The sequence below is a fragment of the Salmo salar genome, chromosome ssa21 (assembly GCF_905237065.1).
Source record: "Salmo salar chromosome ssa21, Ssal_v3.1, whole genome shotgun sequence".
Classification (NCBI taxonomy): domain Eukaryota; kingdom Metazoa; phylum Chordata; class Actinopteri; order Salmoniformes; family Salmonidae; genus Salmo; species Salmo salar.
This window is the reverse complement of record NC_059462.1, coordinates 56,121,631-56,143,009: the sequence shown is the minus strand read 5'-3', so window position 1 is coordinate 56,143,009 and position 21,379 is coordinate 56,121,631. Positions and strand designations below refer to the sequence as shown.

Here is a 21,379-nt window from a genome sequence, read left to right as displayed (position 1 = left end):
GTAATGGTATTACTAGAGTCCATGATTGAACCCTGTCTAAACCATGTAATGATATTACTGGAGTCCATGTTTGAACCCTGTCTAAACCATTACAATGATATTACTATAGTCCATGATTGAACCCTGTCTAAACCATGTAATGATATTACTATAGTCCATGATTGAACCCTGTCTAAACCATGTAATGATATTACTATAGTCCATGTTTGAACCCTGTCTAAACCATTACAATGATATTACTAGAGTCCATGATTGAACCCTGTCTAAACCATGTAATGATATTACTGGAGTCCATGTTTGAACCCTGTCTAAACCATTACAATGATATTACTATAGTCCATGATTGAACCCTGTCTAAACCATGTAATGATATTACTAGAGTCCATGTTTGAACCCTGTCTAAACCATGTAATGATATTACTAGAGTTCATGTTTGAACCCTGACTAAACCATGTAATGATATTACTAGAGTCCATGATTGAACCCTGTCTAAACCATGTAATGATATTACTATAGTCCATGATTGAACCCTGTCTAAACCATGTAATGATATTACTAGAGTCCATGTTTGAACCCTGTCTAAACCATGTAATGATATTACTAGAGTTCATGTTTGAACCCTGACTAAACCATGTAATGATATTACTAGAGTCCATGATTGAACCCTGTCTAAACCATGTAATGATATTACTATAGTCCATGATTGAACCCTGTCTAAACCATGTAATGATATTACTAGAGTTCATGTTTGAACCCTGTCTAAACCATGTAATGATATTACTAGAGTCCATGATTGAACCCTGTCTAAACCATGTAATGATATTACTATAGTCCATGTTTGAACCCTGTCTAAACCATGTAATGATATTACTAGAGTCCATGATTGAACCCTGTCTAAACCATGTAATGATATTACTAGAGTTCATGTTTGAACCCTGACTAAACCATGTAATGATATTACTAGAGTCCATGATTGAACCCTGTCTAAACCATGTAATGATATTACTATAGTCCATGTTTGAACCCTGTCTAAACCATGTAATGATATTACTATAGTCCATGTTTGAACCCTGTCTAAACCATGTAATGATATTACTATAGTCCATGTTTGAACCCTGTCTAAACCATGTAATGATATTACTATAGTCCATGTTTGAACCCTGTCTAAACCATGTAATGATATTACTATAGTCCATGTTTGAACCCTGTCTAAACCATGTAATGATATTACTATAGTCCATGATTGAACCCTGTCTAAACCATGTAATGATATTACTAGAGTCCATGTTTGAACCCTGTCTAAACCATGTAATGATATTACTGGAGTCCATGATTGAACCCTGTCTAAACCATGTAATGGTATTACTAGAGTCCATGTTTGAACCCGTCTAAACCGTGTAATGGGTACGTGGAAAAAGTGACGTACAAACATGACAGCGATGTTCTCCAGCAAGTTAGAGCTGTGAAGACGGTAAGTCCGGTCTTCCCAGCAGCTCATCACATGGACACAAGGCTTCTGCTGATGGATGGGCAGGTAATTGTAATGCCTTGAGACGGATACAGAGTCAAAGTTTACTAGGTAATTAGCGTTTGATGTCGATGCTTTTAAACTCCACGGGCTGGTTTATCAGACACAGATTAAAGTCCAATTCTGGATATTGAGGGCACAGTTTTCTGGAACCCTCTACATTGGACTAACAGGCATGATTAAATGGAGAATTTCTAAAAATCGGAAAAGCTTTCTCTCTAAGTCCAGGACTTAAAAAATCTGTGTCTGGGAAACTGCCATTGCTTGACTTCAGGATCAATTCAACAAGGTAGAAGTACCTGTTTCCACCAATTAAGTGGGGTTTCTCTGGGGGTGTGGTGGACTGGCACGGAGACTGCCAGAGCCCAGGTTTGGGGTCCTGGGTGTCCATCAGGGGGGTACTGTCGAGATCCTGACCATCCCACACCGTCTCTGCTACTGGCTTCTCCACCTTCCTCCTACCGCTGACCTGGGGAGAGCCCTCCTGGACGTTCCCAAAGTTACCTACACACACACACACACACACACACACACACACACACACACAAGGATAGAACAGAGTAGAATACAATATGATATGATATAATAAAGTTGAAGACAGAAGAGGAGAATAGAAAGGAGAGGACAGGAATACAGTAGAGTAGAGAGGGGGAAGAGGTGGAGAGGAAGAGAAGGGAGGAGAAGAGAGGAGAATAGAAAGGAGAGGAGAGGAATACAGTAGAGTAGAGAGGGAGAAGAGGTGGAGAGGAAGAGAAGGGAGGAGAAGAGAGGAGAATAGTACAGTAGAGAGGAGGAGAGACAGAAGAAGAGGAGAGTAGAGTAAAGAAAGGTAGAGTAAACTAGAATAGAGTAGAGTAAACTAGAGTAGAGCAGAGTAGAGTAAACTAGAATAGAGTAGAGGAGAGAAGAGGAGAGGAGGAGAGTAAACTAGAATTGAGTAGAGTAGAGAAGAGGAGAGGAGGAGAGTAAACTAGAATTGAGTAGAGTAGAGAAGAGTAGAGTAGAGGAGAGTAGAGCGGAGCAGAGTAGTGTATAATAGAGCAGAGTAGTGTATAATAGAGTAGAGTAAAGAAGAGCAGAGTAGTGTATAATAGAGCAGAGTAGTGTATAATAGAGTAGAGTAAAGAAGAGTAGAGTAGTGTATAATAGAGCAGAGTAGTGTATAATAGAGTAGAGTAAAGAAGAGTAGAGTAAACTAGAATAGAGTAGAGAAGAGGAGAGTAGTGTATAATAGAGTAGAGTAGAGCAGAGTAGTGTATAAAAGAGTAGAGTAGTGTATAATAGAGTAGAGTAGTGTATAATAGAGTAGTCTATAATAGAGTAGAGTAGTGTATAATAGAGTAGAGTAGTGTATAATAGAGTAGAGTAGTGTATAATAGAGTAGAGTAGTCTATAATAGAGTAGAGTAGTCTATAATAGAGTAGAGTAGTCTATAATAGAGTAGAGTAGTGTATAATAGAGTAGTGTATAATAGAGTAGAGTAGAGTAGTGTATAGTAGAGTATAACAGAGTAGAGTGGAGTAGTGTAAAATAGAGTAGAGTAGTGTATAATAGAGAAGAGCAGAGTAGTGTATAACAGAACAGAGTAAAGTAGTGTATAATAGAGCAGAGTAGAGTACTGAGTAGAGTAGTGAATAATAGAGTAGAGTAGTGTATAATAGAGTAGAGTACAGCAGAATAGTGTATAATAGAGCACAGTAGAGCGGAGTAGAGCAGAGTAGTGAATAAAAGAGTAGAGTAGAGTAGTGTATAATAGAGTAGAGTAGTGTATAATAGAGTAGTGTATAATAGAGTAGAACAGAGTAGTGTATAATAGAGTAGAGCAGAGTAGTGTATAATAGAGTAGAGTAGAGCAAAGTACTGTATAATAGAGTAGAGCAGAGTAGTGTATAGTAGAGTAGTGTATAATAGAGTAGAACAGAGTAGTGTATAATTGAGTATAGTGTATAATAGAGTAGAGCAGAGTAGTGTATAATAGAGTAGAGTAGAGCAAAGTACTGTATAATAGAGTAGAGCAGAGTAGTGTATAGTAGAGTAGTATATAATAGAGTAGAGTAGTGTATAATAGAGAAGTGAATAATAGAGTAGAGTAGTGTATAGTAGAGTAGAGCAGAGTAGTGTATAATAGAGTACAGTATTGTATAGTAGAGCAGAGTAGAGTAGTGAATAATAGAGTAGAGTATAATAGAGTACTGTATAATAGAGTAGAGCAGAGTAGTGTATAATAGAGTAGAGTAGAGCAGAGTAGTGTATAATAGAGTAGAGTAGAGCAAAGTACTGTATAATAGAGTAGAGCAGAGTAGTGTATAGTAGAGTAGTGTATAATAGAGTAGAGCAGAGTAGTGTATAATAGAGTAGAGCAGAGTAGTGTATAATAGAGTAGAGCAGAGTAGTGTATAGTAGAGTAGTGTATAATAGAGTAGATCAGAGTAGTGTATAATAGAGTAGAGCAGAGTAATGTATAATAGAGTAGAGTAGAGCAAAGTACTGTATAATATAGTAGAGCAGAGTAGTGTATAGTAGAGTAGTATATAATAGAGTAGAGTAGTGTATAATAGAGTAGTGAATAATAGAGTAGTGTATAGTAGAGTAGAGCAGAGTAGTGTATAATAGAGTAGAGTATTGTATAGTAGAGCAGAGTAGAGTAGTGAATAATAGAGTACAGTATAATAGAGTACTGTATAATAGAGTAGAGCAGAGTAGAGTAGTGTATAATAGAGTAGAGTAGAGCAGAGTAGTGTATAATAGAGTAGAGTAGAGTAGAGCAAAGTACTGTATAATAGAGTAGAGCAGAGTAGTGTATAGTAGAGTAGTGTATAATAGAGTAGAGCAGAGTAGTGTATAGTAGAGTAGAGTAGTGTATAATAGAGTATAGTAGTGTATAATAGAGTATAGTAGAGTAGAGTAGTGTATAATAGAGTAGAGTAGTGTATAATAGAGTAGTGAATAATAGAGTAGAGTAGTGTATAATAGAGTAGAGCAGAGTAGTGTATAATAGAGTAGAGTAGTGTATAATAGAGTATAGTAGTGTATAATAGAGTATAGTAGAGTAGAGTAGTGTATAATAGAGTAGAGTAGTGTATAATAGAGTAGTGAATAATAGAGTAGAGTAGTGTATAATAGAGTAGAGCATAGTAGTGTATAATAGAGTACAGTAGTGTATAGTAGAGCAGAGTAGAGTAGTGGATAATAGAGTAGAGTATAATAGAGTATTGTATAAAAGAGTAGAGCAGAGTAGAGAAGAGTAGTGTATAATAGAGTAGAGCGGAGTAGAGTATAATAGAGTAGAGCAGAGTAGTGTATAGTAGAGTAGTGTATAATAGAGCAGAGTAGAGCAGAGTAGTGTATAATAGAGTAGAGCAGAGTAGAGCAGAGTAGCGTATAATAGAGTAGAGTATAATAGTGCTGTATAATAGAGTAGAGTAGAGCAGAGTAGCGTATAATAGAGTAGAGTATAATAGAGTAGTGTAAAATAGAGTAGAGCAGTCTAGAGTAGTGTATAATAGAGTAGTGTATAATAGAGTAGAACAGTATAGTCGTGTGTAATAGAGTAGTGTATAATAGAGTAGAGTAGAATAGAGTAGTGTATAATAGAGTAGAGTATAATAGAGTAGTGTAGTGTATAATAGAGTAGAACAGTATAGTAGTGTATAGTAGTGTAGAGTAGTGTATAATAGATTAGAGTAGTGTATAATAGAGTAGTGTATAATAGATTAGAGTAGTGTATAATAGATTAGAGTAGAGTAGTGTATTATAGATTAGAGTAGAGTGTAATAGAGTAGAGTAGTGTATAATAGAGTAGTGTATAATAGATTAGAGTAGTGTATAATAGAGTAGTGTATAATAGAGTAGTGTATAATAGAGTAGTGTATAATAGAGTAGTGTATAATAGAGTAGAGAAGTGTGTAATAGAGTAGTGTATAATAGAGTAGAGTATAATAGAGTAGAACAGTATAGTAGTGTAGAGTAGTGTATAATAGAGTAGTGTATAATAGTGTAGTGTATAATAGAGTAGAGTAGTGTATAATAGTGTAGTGTATAATAGAGTAGAACAGTATAGTAGTGTAGAGCAGAGTAGTGTAGAGCAGTGTAGAGGGGAGTAGAGTACAGGAGTGTAGCGTAGAGTAGTGTAGAGTAGAGCAGAGTAGAGCAGAGTAGAGTAGAGTAGAATAGAGCAGAGTAGTGTACAGTAGTGTAGTGTAGAGTGAGAGTGGGTAGAGCAGTGTAGAGTAGAGTAGAGTAGAGCAGTGTAGAGTGGAGTAGGTGAGTAGTGTAGGTAGAGCAGTGTAGAGTGGCGTGTAGAGTGGAGTAGATGACAGTGTGTAGAGTAGAGGTAGAGTAGAGCAGTGTGAGAGTAGAGCAGAGTGTAGAGTGGAGTAGATGACAGTAGTGTAGAGTAGAGTAGAGCAGTGTAGAAGAGAGTAGAGCAGTGTAGAGGCGGAGTAGTGACAGTGTGTAGAGTAGAGTAGAGCAGTGTAGAGTAGAGCAGTGTAGAGAGGAGTAGACAGCAGTGTAGAGTAGAGCAGTGTAGAGTGGAGTAGATGACAGTAGTGTAGAGTGGAGTAGATGACAGTAGTGTGAGAGCGTGTAGAGTAGAGCAGTGTAGAGTGGAGTAGATGACAGTAGTGTAGAGTAGAGTAGAGTAGAGCAGAGTAGAGTAGAGCAGTGTAGAGTGGAGTAGAGTAGTGTAGAGTAGAGCAGTGTAGAGTAGAGCAGTGTAGAGTGGAGTAGATGACAGTAGTGTAGAGTGGAGTAGATGACAGTAGTGTAGAGCAGTGTAGAGTAGAGCAGTGTAGAGTGGAGTAGATGACAGTAGTGTAGAGTAGAGCAGAGTAGAGCAGAGTAGTGTACAGTAGTGTAGAGTAGAGTAGAGTAGAGCAGTGTAGAGTAGAGCAGTGTAGAGTGGAGTAGATGACAGTAGTGTAGAGTAGAGTAGAGTAGAGTAGAGCAGTGTAGAGTAGAGCAGTGTAGAGTAGAGCAGTGTAGAGTAGAGCAGTGTAGAGTGGAGTAGATGACAGTAGTGTAGAGTAGAGCAGAATAGAGCAGAGTAGATGTACAGTAGTGTAGAGTAGAGTAGAGTAGAGCAGTGTAGAGTAGAGCAGTGTAGAGTGGAGTAGATGACAGTAGTGTAGAGTAGAGTAGAGTAGAGTAGTGTATAATAGAGTATAGTAGTGTATAATAGAGTATAGTAGAGTAGAGTAGTGTATAATAGAGTAGAGTAGTGTATAATAGAGTACTGAGAGTAGAGTAGTGTATAATAGAGTAGAGCAGAGTAGTGTATAATAGAGTAGAGTAGTGTATAATAGAGTAGAGTAGTGTATAATAGGTAGAGGTAGAGTAGAGTAGTGTATAATAGAGTAGTGAATAATAGAGTAGAGTAGTGTATAATAGAGTAGAGCAGAGTAGTGTATAATAGAGTAGAGTAGTGTATAGTAGAGCAGAGTAGAGTAGTGGATAATAGAGTAGAGTATAATAGAGTATTGTATAAAAGAGTAGAGCAGAGTAGAGAAGAGTAGTGTATAATAGAGTAGAGCGGAGTAGAGTATAATAGAGTAGAGCAGAGTAGTGTATAGTAGAGTAGTGTATAATAGAGTAGAGCAGAGTAGTGTATAATAGAGCAGAGTAGAGCAGAGTAGTGTATAATAGAGTAGAGCAGAGTAGAGCAGAGTAGCGTATAATAGAGTAGAGTATAATAGTGCTGTATAATAGAGTAGAGTAGAGCAGAGTAGCGTATAATAGAGTAGAGTATAATAGAGTAGTGTAAAATAGAGTAGAGCAGTCTAGAGTAGTGTATAATAGAGTAGTGTATAATAGAGTAGAACAGTATAGTCGTGTGTAATAGAGTAGTGTATAATAGAGTAAGTAGAATAGAGTAGTGTATAATAGAGTAGAGTATAATAGAGTAGTGTAGTGTATAATAGAGTAGAACAGTATAGTAGTGTATAGTAGTGTAGAGTAGTGTATAATAGATTAGAGTAGTGTATAATAGAGTAGTGTATAATAGATTAGAGTAGTGTATAATAGATTAGAGTAGAGTAGTGTATAATAGATTAGAGTAGAGTGTAATAGAGTAGAGTAGTGTATAATAGAGTAGTGTATAATAGATTAGAGTAGTGTATAATAGATTAGAGTAGTGTATAATAGAGTAGTGTATAATAGAGTAGTGTATAATAGAGTAGTGTATAATAGAGTAGAGAAGTGTGTAATAGAGTAGTGTATAATAGAGTAGAGTATAATAGAGTAGAACAGTATAGTAGTGTAGAGTAGTGTATAATAGAGTAGTGTATAATAGTGTAGTGTATAATAGAGTAGAGTAGTGTATAATAGTGTAGTGTATAATAGAGTAGAACAGTATAGTAGTGTAGAGCAGAGTAGTGTAGAGCAGTGTAGAGGGGAGTAGAGTACAGGAGTGTAGCGTAGAGTAGTGTAGAGTAGAGCAGAGTAGAGCAGAGTAGAGTAGAGTAGAATAGAGCAGAGTAGTGTACAGTAGTGTAGAGTAGAGTAGAGCAGTGTAGAGTAGAGCAGAGTAGTGTACAGTAGTGTAGAGTAGAGTAGAGTAGTGTAGAGTAGAGCAGAGTAGAGCAGAGTAGAGTAGAGTAGAATAGAGCAGAGTAGTGTACAGTAGTGTAGAGTAGAGTAGAGCAGTGTAGAGTAGAGCAGTGTAGAGTGGAGTAGATGACAGTAGTGTAGAGTAGAGTAGAGCAGTGTAGAGTAGAGCAGTGTAGAGCGGAGTAGATGACAGTAGTGTAGAGTAGAGTAGAGCAGTGTAGAGTAGAGCAGTGTAGAGTGGAGTAGATGACAGTAGTGTAGAGTAGAGTAGAGCAGTGTAGAGTGGAGTAGATGACAGTAGTGTAGAGTAGAGCAGAGCAGTGTAGAGTGGAGTAGATGACAGTAGTGTAGAGTAGAGTAGAGTAGAGCAGTGTAGAGTAGAGCAGTGTAGAGTGGAGTAGATGACAGTAGTGTAGAGTAGAGTAGAGCAGTGTAGAGTAGAGCAGTGTAGAGTGGAGTAGATGACAGCAGTGTAGAGTAGAGTAGAGCAGTGTAGAGTGGAGTAGATGACAGTAGTGTAGAGTAGAGCAGAGCAGTGTAGAGTGGAGTAGATGACAGTAGTGTAGAGTAGAGTAGAGTAGAGCAGTGTAGAGTAGAGTAGTGTAGAGTGGAGTAGATGACAGTAGTGTAGAGTAGAGTAGAGTAGAGCAGAGTAGAGTAGAGCAGTGTAGAGTGGAGTAGTGTAGAGTAGAGCAGTGTAGAGTAGAGCAGTGTAGAGTAGAGCAGTGTAGAGTGGAGTAGATGACAGTAGTGTAGAGTGGAGTAGATGACAGTAGTGTAGAGCAGTGTAGAGTAGAGCAGTGTAGAGTGGAGTAGATGACAGTAGTGTAGAGTAGAGTAGAGTAGAGCAGAGTAGAGTAGAGCAGTGTAGAGTGGAGTAGTGTAGAGTAGAGCAGTGTAGAGTAGAGCAGTGTAGAGTGGAGTAGATGACAGTAGTGTAGAGTGGAGTAGATGACAGTAGTGTAGAGCAGTGTAGAGTAGAGCAGTGTAGAGTGGAGTAGATGACAGTAGTGTAGAGTAGAGCAGAGTAGAGCAGAGTAGTGTACAGTAGTGTAGAGTAGAGTAGAGTAGAGCAGTGTAGAGTAGAGCAGTGTAGAGTGGAGTAGATGACAGTAGTGTAGAGTAGAGTAGAGTAGAGTAGAGCAGTGTAGAGTAGAGCAGTGTAGAGTAGAGCAGTGTAGAGTAGAGCAGTGTAGAGTGGAGTAGATGACAGTAGTGTAGAGTAGAGCAGAGTAGAGCAGAGTAGTGTACAGTAGTGTAGAGTAGAGTAGAGTAGAGCAGTGTAGAGTAGAGCAGTGTAGAGTGGAGTAGATGACAGTAGTGTAGAGTAGAGTAGAGTAGAGTAGAGCAGTGTAGAGTAGAGCAGTGTAGAGTAGAGCAGTGTAGAGTGGAGTAGATGACAGTAGTGTAGAGTAGGCAGAGTAGAGGTGACAGTAGTGTAGAGTAGAGTAGAGTAGAGCAGTGTAGAGTAGAGCAGTGTAGAGTGGAGTAGATGACAGTAGTGTAGAGTAGAGTAGAGTAGAGCAGTGTAGAGTAGAGCAGTGTAGAGTAGAGCAGTGTAGAGTAGAGCAGTGTAGAGTAGAGCAGTGTAGAGTGGAGTAGATGACAGTAGTGTAGTGTAGAGTGGAGTAGAGTAGAGTAGAGCAGTGTAGTGTAGAGTAGAGCAGTGTAGAGTGGAGTAGATGACAGTAGTGTAGAGCAGTGTAGAGTAGTGTAGTGTAGAGTAGAGCAGTGTAGAGTAGAGCAGTGTAGAGTAGAGCAGTGTAGAGTAGAGTAGAGCAGTGTAGAGTGGAGTAGAGTAGAGTAGAGCAGTGTAGAGTGGAGTAGATGACAGACTGTCAGTGATTTATCAATACTTACCAACAGACAACTCAAAGCTGATGGGTTTGTCTCCGATCTTTCTGTCGATCATCGTGGCCTCGAATACCGTTCCGAACAGCAAAAAGTTGTCCTTGTCATTGAGCTGAGGGGAGGGGAGGGACGGGACAGGAGAAAACAGGACAAAATAGGTTCAACACTGAAATGAGTAAGAGTGTTCTGTCTATGTCTTTCTGTGTGTGTATAAACCCCAAGTAGATAAGCTGTAGTCATGGCGTCAGCTAAACAAATCTTCCATCATTACCAAAACTCTATATATCTCTCCTCACCTGAGGTGGAGACTCCACCGGTATCACCTCCGCCCCAAGGGCCTTGGCTTTCTCTTCCTCCACCGCTCCTCCTCCTCCTCCTCCTCCTCCTGCCCCCTTAGGGTCCTTTCCTGCTGCTTTACCTGCCTTAGCGTCCTTCAGAGGTTTGACTAACCGGGACAGCTTGGACTCCCCTCCTCCTCCTCCTCCCCCACCTGACAGTATCTCTACAGCCAGTTCCAGGTATACCCTTCCTCTCCAGGACACCCCTTCCCCGACCCCCTCGTTCAGTTCGGGGTTGTCGTCCACCATAGAGAAGTTACGGGCCGAACCGTAGATGTTGACCCAGGCCGGTCCGAACGTAGGGAGGAAACCTGGAGACAGAGGGAAGAGATTATAACACATGACCGTTATATTAACATACTGAGACAGACTGGAACTCGAGACAACAAAATGGCACCTTGTTCTCCACTTTTGGAACTACTTTTGGTACTACATAGGGAATAGGGTTCTATAGGGCTCTGATCTAAAGTAGTGTACTATATAGGGAATAGGGTTATATAGGGCTCTGGACAGAAGTAGTGTACTATATAGGGAATAGGGTTCTATAGGGTCCTGGCCAAAAGTAGTGTACTATATAGGGAATAGGGTTCTATAGGGCTCTGGTCTAAAGTAGTGCACTATAAAGGGAATAGGGTTCTATAGGGCTCTGAACTAAAGTAGTGTACTATATAGGGAATAGGGTTCTATAGGGCTCTGGACAGAAGTAGTGCACTATATAGGGAATAGGGTTCCATTTTGAAAACATCGTATAATTCATCCTATAACAAAGCATGATGTCAGTCAGCCAGCCAGCCAGCCAGCCAGCCAGCCAGCCAGCCAGCCAGCTCAGTCAGTCATAACCCCTGACCTTTGTCCCCATCCTGTTTGTTGGAGATCCTCCGCAGGTCTATGTAGTGTGTTCCTATGGCCACGTCGTTCATACTGCCCTCGTCCCACACCTGGATCTTCAGCCGTTGACACAGGGGAGGGAACATCTCAGTAAATATTATCTGCTCGTTCCACTCAGGGTCTGCTGTACTTTTCTGGGTGGACGTTCTGCCCTGTAACAGCGAGACAGAGAGACAGAGAGAGAGAGAGAGAGAGACAGAGAGACAGAGAGAGAGAGAGACAGAGAGAGAGAGAGAGAGAGAGAGAGAGAGAGAGAGAGAGAGAGAGAGAGAGACAGAGAGAGAGAGACAGAGAGAGAGAGAGAGACAGAGAGAGAGACAGAGAGAGAGCAGAGAGAGAGAGAGAGAGAGAGAGAGAGACAGAGAGAGAGAGAGAGAGAGAGAGAGAGAGAGAGAGAGAGAGAGAGAGAGAGAGAGAGAGAGAGAGAGAGAGAGAGACAGAGAGAGAGAGACAGAGAGAGAGAGAGAGCAGAGAGAGAGACAGAGAGAGAGACAGAGAGAGAGACAGAGAGAGAGAGACAGAGAGAGAGACAGAGAGAGAGAGAGAGAGAGAGAGGAGAGAGAGAGAGAGAGACAGAGAGAGAGAGAGAGAGAGAGAGAGAGAGAGAGAGAGAGAGAGAGAGAGAGACAGAGAGAGAGAGACAGAGAGAGAGAGAGAGACAGAGAGAGAGACAGAGAGAGAGAGAGAGACAGAGAGAGACAGAGAGAGAGAGAGAGAGAGAGAGAGAGAGAGAGAGAGAGAGAGAGAGAGAGAGAGAGAGAGAGAGAGAGAGAGAGAGAGAGAGAGAGAGAGAGAGAGAGAGAGAGAGAGACAGAGAGAGAGAGAGAGAGAGAGAGAGAGAGAGAGAGAGAGAGAGAGAGAGAGAGAGAGATATGAAGTAGCTAGGACCAAGTGTTCTTCGCACTTCTGTCTGTGGCCTGTTCTTGTAGCCTGGTCCAGAATATGTTGGTGCTGTCTTGCCAACTCTTATGGCTTATTGTCAACTGTGACAATACAGACAATACACATTTTAACAGCTCAATGACCTTACTGTAGAATCATGTACTGGTGTCTGTCTCCTTATCAATAACCTTACTGTAGAATCATGTAGTGGTGTCTGTCTCCTTATCAATAACCTTACTGTAGAATCATGAGTCTGTCTGTCTCCTTATCAATAACCTTACTGTAGAATCATGTACTGGTGTCTCTCTCCTTATCAATAACCTTACTGTAGAATCATGTACTGGTGTCTGTCTGTCTCCTTATCAATAACCTCACTGTAGAATCATGTACTGGTGTCTGTCTCCTTATCAATAACCTTACTGTAGAATCATGAGTCTGTCTGTCTCCTTATCAATAACCTTACTGTAGAATCATGTACTGGTGTCTGTCTGTCTCCTTATCAATAACTTTACTGTAGAATCATGTACCAGGGTCTGTCTGTCTCCTTATCAATAACCTTACTGTAGAATCATGAGTCTGTCTGTCTCCTTATCAATAACCTTACTGTAGAATCATGAGTCTGTCTGTCTCCTTATCAATAACCTTACTGTAGAATCATGTACTGGTGTCTGTCTGTCTCCTTATCAATAACCTCACTGTAGAATCATGTACTGGTGTCTCTCTCCTTATCAATAACCTTACTGTAGAATCATGAGTCTGTCTGTCTCCTTATCAATAACCTTACTGTAGAATCATGTACTGGTGTCTGTCTCCTTATCAATAACCTTACTGTAGAATCATGTACTGTGTCTGTCTGTCTCCTTATCAATAACTTTACTGTAGAATCATGTACCAGGGTCTGTCTGTCTCCTTATCAATAACCTTACTGTAGAATCATGTACTGGTGTCTCTCTCCTTATCAATAACCTTACTGTAGAATCATGTACTGGTGTCTGTCTGTCTCCTTATCAATAACCTTACTGTAGAATCATGTACTGGTGTCTGTCTCCTTATCAATAACCTTACTGTAGAATCATGAGTCTGTCTGTCTCCTTATCAATAACCTTACTGTAGAATCATGTACTGGTGTCTGTCTGTCTCCTTATCAATAACCTCACTGTAGAATCATGTACTGGTGTCTCTCTCCTTATCAATAAACTTACTGTAGAATCATGAGTCTGTCTGTCTCCTTATCAATAACCTTACTGTAGAATCATGAGTCTGTCTGTCTCCTTATCAATAACCTTACTGTAGAATCATGAGTCTGTCTGTCTCCTTATCAATAACCTTACTGTAGAATCATGAGTCTGTCTGTCTCCTTATCAATAACCTTACTGTAGAATCATGTACTGGTGTCTGTCTCCTTATCAATAACCTTACTGTAGAATCATGTACTGTGTCTGTCTGTCTCCTTATCAATAACTTTACTGTAGAATCATGTACCAGGGTCTGTCTGTCTCCTTATCAATAACCTTACTGTAGAATCATGTACTGGTGTCTGTCTCCTTATCAATAACCTTACTGTAGAATCATGAGTCTGTCTGTCTCCTTATCAATAACCTTACCATCTGTTTGAAGAAGGTCACCACCACGTATGGGTCTATGAGGGCTGTGTTGTCCCCTATGAAGGCCTTGGTGACGTTAGCCATGATGGAGGAGTTGTTACGAGGCAGACCCTCCGCTCGGTACACCTTCACATAGAACCTGGCCCAGGGACGCTCTGAGGGGAACCCCTCGGGAACCAACAAGTTCCTGGGTCAAAGGTCAGAGGGTGAAAACATTTTGAGAGAGAATGGCATCTGAATGGACTATCTTCCTGGACTAACCTCCTGGATTTGCTGGACGAGCCTCCTGGGCTAACCTCCTGGGCTAACCTCCTGGGCTAACCTCCTGGGCTAACCTCCTGGGCTAACCTCCTGGGCTAACCTCCTGGGCTAACCTCCAGATCTGTTTGAGCTGTCTTTTTAACTTCATTGCTGTGCTTGAATTTAATGTAATTGATTTGGGTAAACACATATACAGAAAGATGTCCATTGTATTCCCAGAGGATAGCTGAGGACTGCAGGGTTTGATGAAAACCACATACAGCGCCTTCGGAAAGTATTCAGACCCCTTGACTTTTTCCACAATTTGTTACGTTACAGCCTTATTCTAGAATGTATTATATTGTTTTTTACCTGATCAATCTACACACAATACCCCATAATGACAAAGCAAAAACTGTTTTTTAGAAATGTTTGCTAATTTATGAGAAATTAAAAACTGAAATATCACATTTACATAAGTATTCAGACCCTTTACTCAGTACTTTGTTGAAGCACATTTGGCAGCGATTACAGACTTGAGTATTCTTGGGTATGACGCTACAAGCTTGGCTCACCTGTATTTGGGGAGTTTCTCCCATTCTTCTCTGCAGATCCTCTCAAGCTCTGTCAGGTTGGATGGGGAGCGTCACTGCACAGCTATTTTCAGGTCTCTCCAGAGATGTTCGATCGGGTTCAAGTCCGGGGCTCTGGCTGGGCCACTCAAGGACATTCAGAGATTTGTCCCGAAGCCACTCCTGCGTTGTCTTGGCTGTGTGCTTAGGGTCGTTGCCCTGTTCGAAGGTGAACCTTTGCCCCAGTCTGAGGTCCTGAGCGCTCTGGAGCAGGTTTTCATGAAGGATCTCTCTGTACTTTGCTCTCTTCATCCCAGCCTCGATCCTCACTAGTCTTCTAGTCCCTGCCACTGAAAAACATCCCCTCAGCATGATGCTGCCACCACCATGCTTCACCGTAGGGATGGTGCCAGGTTTCTTCCAGAAGTGACGCTTGGCATTCAGGCCAAAGAGTTCAATCTTTCATCAGACCAGAGATGTTTCTCATGTTCTGAGAGTCTTTAGGTGTCTTTTGTCAAACTCCAAGCAGGCTGTCATGTGCCTTTTACTGAGGAGTGGCTTCCGCCTGGCCACTCTACCGTAAAGGCCTGATTGGTGGAGTGCTGCAGAGATGGTTGTCCTTCTGGAAGGTTCTCCCATCTCCACAGAGGAACTCTGGAGCTCTGTCAGAGTGACCATCAGGTTCTTGGTCACCTCCCTGACCAAGGCCCTTCTCCCCTGATTGCTCAGTTTGGCCGGGTGGCCAGCTCCAGGAAGAGTCTTGGTGGTTCCAAACTTCTTCCATTTAAGAATGATGGAGGCCACTGTGTTCTTGGGGACCTTCAATGCTGCAGACATTTTTGGTACCCTTCCTCAGATCTGTGCCTCGACACAGTCCTGTCTTGGAGCTCTACAGACAATTTCTTCGACCTCATGGCTTGGTTTTTGCTCTGACGTGCACTGTCAACTGTGGGACCTTATATAGACAGGTGTGTGCCTTTCCAAATCACGTCCAATCAATTGAATTTACCACAGGTGGACTCCAATCAAGTTGTAGAAACATCTCAAGGATGATCAATGGAAACAGGATGCACCTGAACTCAATTTTCGAGTCTCATAGCCAATGGGGCTGAATACTTTTGTAAATATGTTTTTAATTTTTTTTTGCAAATGTATCAAAAATAAAAAACAAAAACTCTTTTTTATTTTTGATAAATTTGCAAAAAATAAATAAAAACCTGTTTTTGCTTCATCATTATGGGGTATTGTGTGTAGATTGCTGAGGATTGTTTATTTATTTAATCCATTTAAGAATAATTCTGTAACGTAACAAAATGTGGAAAAAAGTCAATAGGTCTGAAAACTTTACAGTTGTACATCAACAAAGGGCTTTGTCTTGTATACCAGAGAAAGAAACCTCCTTTCTACATGATAACAGGATTCTGGTGAAGCGGTGTGTTAGTTTTGTCCTTTCACTTTGTATTTGTCGATGATAAGGATTACTCATAATTTAATCTCACAAAGCCAGACGAGTGTCTCTGAATAATGATATTATGCTATATAATCTCATTGCCGGCGCGTGAGATTACTCATAGACCCACTATTCAAACACACCTGTCTGCACGCTACTACTTAAACACTCCTGTCCTCATGATGGTGGCAGCATCACGCTGTGGGGATGTTGTTTCACGGAAACATGGCTCACCTCGAGACACGCTATCTGAGTCGGTACAGCCGCCTGGTTTCTTCACGCATCGCGCCGACAGAAACAAACATCTCTCTGGTAAGAAGAAGGGCGGGGGTGTATGCCTTATGATTAACGAGATGTGGTGTGATCATAACAACATACAGGAACTCAAGTCCTTCTGTTCACCTGACTTAGAATTCCTCACAATCAAATGCCGACCGCATTATCTACCAAGAGAATTCTCTTCGATCATAATCACAGCCGTATATATATCCCCCCCCCAAGCAGACACATCGACGGCTCTGAAAGAACTTCATTTGACTCTATGTAAACTGGAAACCACATATCCTGAGGCTGCATTTATTGTAGCTGGGGATTTTAACAAGGCTAATCTGAAAACAAGGCTCCCCAAATTCTATCAGCATATCGATTGTGCTACCAGGTCTTTTAAAACCCTGGATCACTGTTATTCTAACTTCCGCGACGCATATAAGGCCCTCCCCCGCCCTCCCTTCGGAACAGCTGACCACGACTCCATTTTGTTGCTCCCAGCCTATAGACAGAAACTAAAACAGGAAGCTCCCGCGCTCAGGTCTGTTCAACGCTGGTCCGACCAATCGGATTCCACGCTTCCAGATTGCTTCGATCACGTGGATTGGGATATGTTCCGCATTGCGGCGAACAACAACATTGACGAATACGCTGATTCGGTGTGCGAGTTTATTAACAAGTGCATCGGTGATGTTGTACCCACAGCGACTATTAAAACCTTCCCCAACCAGAAACCGTGGATTGATGGCAGCATTCGAGCAAAACTGAACGAGCGAACCACTGCTTTTAATCAGGGCAAGGTGACCGGAAACATGACCGAATACAAACAGTGTAACTATTCACTCCGCAAGGCAATCAAACAAGCTAAGCGTCAATATAGAGACAAAGTGGAGTCGCAATTCAACGGCTCAGACACGAGAGGTATGTGGCAGGGTCTACAGTCAATCATGGACGACAAAAGAAAAACCAGCCCCGTTGCGGACCAGGATGCCTTGCTCCCAGACAGACTAAACAAGTTTTTTGCTCACTTTGAGGACAATACAGTGCCACTGACACGGCCCGCTACCAAAACCTGCGGGCTCTCCTTCACTGTAGCCAACGTGAGTAAAACATTTAAACGTGTTAATCCTCGCAAGGCTGCAGGCCCAGACGGCATCCCCAGCCGCGGCCTCAGAGCATGCGCAGACCAGCTGGCTGGTGTGTTTACAGACATATTCAATCAATCCTTATCCCCGTCTGCTGTCCCCACATGCTTCAAGAGGGCCACCATTGTTCCTGTTCCCAAGAAAGCTAAGGTAACTGAGCTAAATGACTACCGCCCTGTAGCACTCACTTCCGTCATCATGAAGTGCTTAGAGAGACTAGTCAAGGACCATATCACCTCCACCCTACCTGACATCCTAGACCCACTTCAATTTGCTTACCGCCTCAATAGGTCCACAGACAACGCAATCACACTGCACACTGCCCTAACCCATCTGGACAAGAGGAATACCTATGTAAGAATGCTGTTCATCGATTACAGCTCAGCATTTAACACCATAGTACCCTCCAAACTCGTTATTAAGCTCGAGACCCTGGGTCTCAACCCCGCCCTGTGCAACTGTCCTGGACTTCCTGACGGGCCGCCCCCAGGTGGTGAGGGTAGGTAACAACATCTCCACCCCGCTGATCCTCAACACTGGGTCCCCACAAGGGTGCGTTCTCAGCCCTCTCCTGTACTCCCTGTTCACCCACGACTGCGTGGCCATGCACGCCTCCAACTCAATCATCAAGTTTGCAGACGACACTACAGTGGTAGGCTTGATTACCAACAACGACGAGACGACCTACAGGGAGGAGGTGAGGGCCCTCGGAGTGTGGTGTCATGAAAATAACCTCTCACTCAATGTCAACAAAACAAAGGAGATGATGGTGGACTTCAGGAAACAGCAGAGGGAGCAGCCCCCCCATCCACATCGACGGGACGGTAGTGGAGAGGGTGGAGAGTTTTAAGTTCCTCGGCGTACACATCAGGAACAAACTGATATGGTCCACCCACACAGACAGCGTGGTGAAGAAGGCGCAGCAGCGCCTCTACAACCTCAGGAGGCTGAAGAAATTCGTCTTGTCACCAAAAACACTCACAAACTTTTACAGATGCACAATCGAGAGCATCCTCTCGGGCTGTATCACCGCCTGGTACGGCAACTGCCCCGCCCACAACCGGAAGGCTCTCCAGAGGGTAGTGAGGTCTGAACAACGCATCACCGGGGTCAAACTACCTGCCCTCCAGGACACCTTTTATTTATTTATTTATTTCACCTTTATTTAACCAGGTAGGCAAGTTGAGAACAAGTTCTCATTTACAATTGCGACCTGGCCAAGATAAAGCAAAGCAGTTCGACAACATACAAAAACACAGAGTTACACATGGAGTAAAACAACATACAATCAATGATGCAGTAGAGAAAAAAAAATAATAAGTATATGTACAATGTGAGCAAATGATGTGAGATAAGGGAGGTAAAGGCAAAAAAAATGCCATGGTGGCAAAGTAAATAAAGTATAGCAAGAAAAACACTGGAATGGTAGATTTGTAGTTTGAAGAAAGTTCAGAGATAAAATATAAATAATATGGTGCAAAGGAGCAAAATAAATAAAATAAATAAATACAGTAGGGGAAGCGGTAGTAGTTTGGGCTAAATTATAGATGGGCTATGTACAGGTGCAGTGATCTGTGAGCTGCTCTGACAGCTGGTGCTTAAAGCTAGTGAGGGAGATAAGTGTTTCCAGTTTCAGAGATTTTTGTAGTTCGTTCCAGTCATTGGCAGCAGAGAACTGGAAGGAGAGACGACCAAAGGAGGAGTTGGCTTTAGGGGTGACCAGAGAGATATACCTGCTGGAGCGCGTGCTACAGGTGGGTGCTGCTATGGTGACCAGTGAGCGGAGATAAGGGGGACTTTACCTAGCAGGGTCTTGTAGATGACCTGGAGCCAATGTGTTTGGCGACGATTATGAAGCGAAGGCCAGCCAACGAGAGCGTACAGGTCGCAGTGGTGGGTAGTATATGGGGCTTTGGTGACAAAACGGATGGCACTGTGATAGACTGCATCCAGCTTGTTGAGTAGGGTATTGGAAGCTATTTTGTAAATGACATCGCCGAAGTCGAGGATTGGTAGGATGGTCAGTTTTACGAGGGTATGTTTGGCAGCATGAGTGAAGGATGCTTTGTTGCGAAATAGGAAGCCAATTCGAGATTTCACTTTGGATTGGAGATGATTGATGTGAGTCTGGAAGGAGAGTTTACAGTCTAACCAGACACCTAGGTATTTGTAGTTGTCCACAAATTCTAAGTTAGAACCGTCCAGAGAAGTGATGCTGGACAGGCGGGCAGGTGCAGGCAGCGATCGGTTGAAGAGCATGCATTTAGTTTTACTTGTGTTTAGGAGCAGTTGGAGACCACGGAAGGAGAGTTGAATGGCATTGAAGCTCGTCTGGAGGGTTGTTAACACAGTGTCCAAAGAAGGGCCAGAAGTGTACAGAATGGTGTCGTCTGCGTAGAGGTGGATCAGAGATTCACCAGCAGCAAGAGCGACATCATTTATGTATACAGAGAAAAGAGTTGGCCCAAGAATTGAACCCTGTGGTACCCCCATAGAGACTGCCAGAGGTCCAGACAGTAGGCCCTCCGATTTGACACACTGAACTCTGTCAGAGAAGTAGTTGGTGAACCAGGCGACGCAATCGTTTGAGAAACCAAGGCTACTGAGTCTGCCGATGAGGATGTGGTGATTAACAGAGTCAAAAGCTTTGGCCAGGTCAATGAATACGGCAGCACAGTATTGTTTCTTATCGATGGCGGTTACGATGTCGTTTAGGACCTTGAGCGTGGCTGAGGTGCACCCATGACCAGCTCTGAAACCAGATTGCATAGCGGAGAGGGTGCGGTGGGATTCGAAATGGTAGGTAATCTGTTTGTTGACTTGGCTTTCGAAGACCTTAGAAAGGCAGGGTAGGATGGATATAGGTCTGTAGCAATTTGGGTCAAGAGTGTCACCTCCTTTGAAGAGGGGGATGACAGCAGCTGCTTTCCAATCTATGGGAATCTCAGACGACACGAAAGAGAGGTTGAACAGGCTAGTAATAGGGGTTGCAATAATTTCGGCAGATCATTTTAGAAAGAAAGGGTCCAGATTGTCTAGCCCGGCTGATTTGTAGGGGTCCAGATTTTGCAGCTCTTTCAGAACATCAGCTGAATGGATTTGGGAGAAGGAGAAATGGGGGAGGCTTGGGCGAGTAGCTGTGGGGGGTGCAGTGCTGTTGAATGCAGTAGGGGTAGTTAGGTGGAAAGCATGGCCAGCCGTAGAAAAATGCTTATTGAAATTCTCAATTATAGTGGGCTTATCGGTGGTGACAGAGTTTCCTATCCTCAGTGCAGTGGGCAGTTGGGAGGAGGTGTTCTTATTCTCCATGGACTTTACAATGTCCCAGAACTTTTTAGAGTTGGAGTTGCACGAAGCAAATTTCTGTTTGAAAAAGCTAGCCTTGGCGTTTCTAACTGCCTGTGTGTATTGGTTTCTAACTTCCCTAAAAAGTTGCATATCGCGGGGGCAGTTCGATGCTAATGCAGAACGCCACAGGATGTTTTTGTGTTGGTTAAGGGCGGTCAGGTCTGGGGAGAACCAAGGGCTATATCTGTTTCTGGTTCTAAATTTCTTGAAAGGGGCATGCTTATTTAAGATGGAGAGGAAGGCATTTAAAAAAAATAACCAGGCATCCTCTACTGACGGGATGAGGTCAATATCCTTCCAGGATACCAGGGCCAGGTCGATTAGAAAGGCTTGCTCGTTGAAATGTTTCAGGGAGCGTTTGACAGTGATGAGTGGAGGTCGTTTGACCGCTGACCCATTACGGGTGCAGGCAATGAGGCAGTGATCGCTGAGATCTTGGTTGAAAACAGCAGAGGTGTATTTAGAGGGCACGTTGGTTAGGATGATATCTATGAGGGTGCCAGTGTTTGCGGCTATGGGGTTGTACCTGGTGGGTTCATTAATAATTTGTGTGAGATTGAGGGCATCAAGCTTGGATTGTAGGATGGCTGGGGTGTTAAGCATGTCCCAGTTTAGGTCACCTAGTAGCACGAGCTCTGAAGATAGATGGGGGGCACACCTATCTAGGGCACACCTACACCACCCAATGTCACAGGAAGGCCAAAAAGATCATCAAGG

At 42.5% G+C, this 21,379-nt stretch overlaps 1 protein-coding gene across 1 annotated transcript in view; it reads right to left on the bottom strand.

The window, feature by feature from the left end:
* The window catches only part of fer1l6 (fer-1 like family member 6), an 80,108-nt gene that overhangs the window by 50,106 nt on the left and 8,623 nt on the right, over positions 1-21,379 (bottom strand). Inside the window, exons 9-14 of the mRNA XM_045704928.1 lie at positions 13,641-13,827; positions 11,114-11,306; positions 10,225-10,577; positions 9,938-10,040; positions 1,828-2,032; positions 1,427-1,547 (exon numbers count right to left, since the gene is read on the bottom strand). Of these exons, the coding sequence (XP_045560884.1) occupies positions 1,427-1,547; positions 1,828-2,032; positions 9,938-10,040; positions 10,225-10,577; positions 11,114-11,306; positions 13,641-13,827 (1,162 nt within the window). The remainder of the gene's footprint in view (positions 1-1,426; positions 1,548-1,827; positions 2,033-9,937; positions 10,041-10,224; positions 10,578-11,113; positions 11,307-13,640; positions 13,828-21,379) is intronic.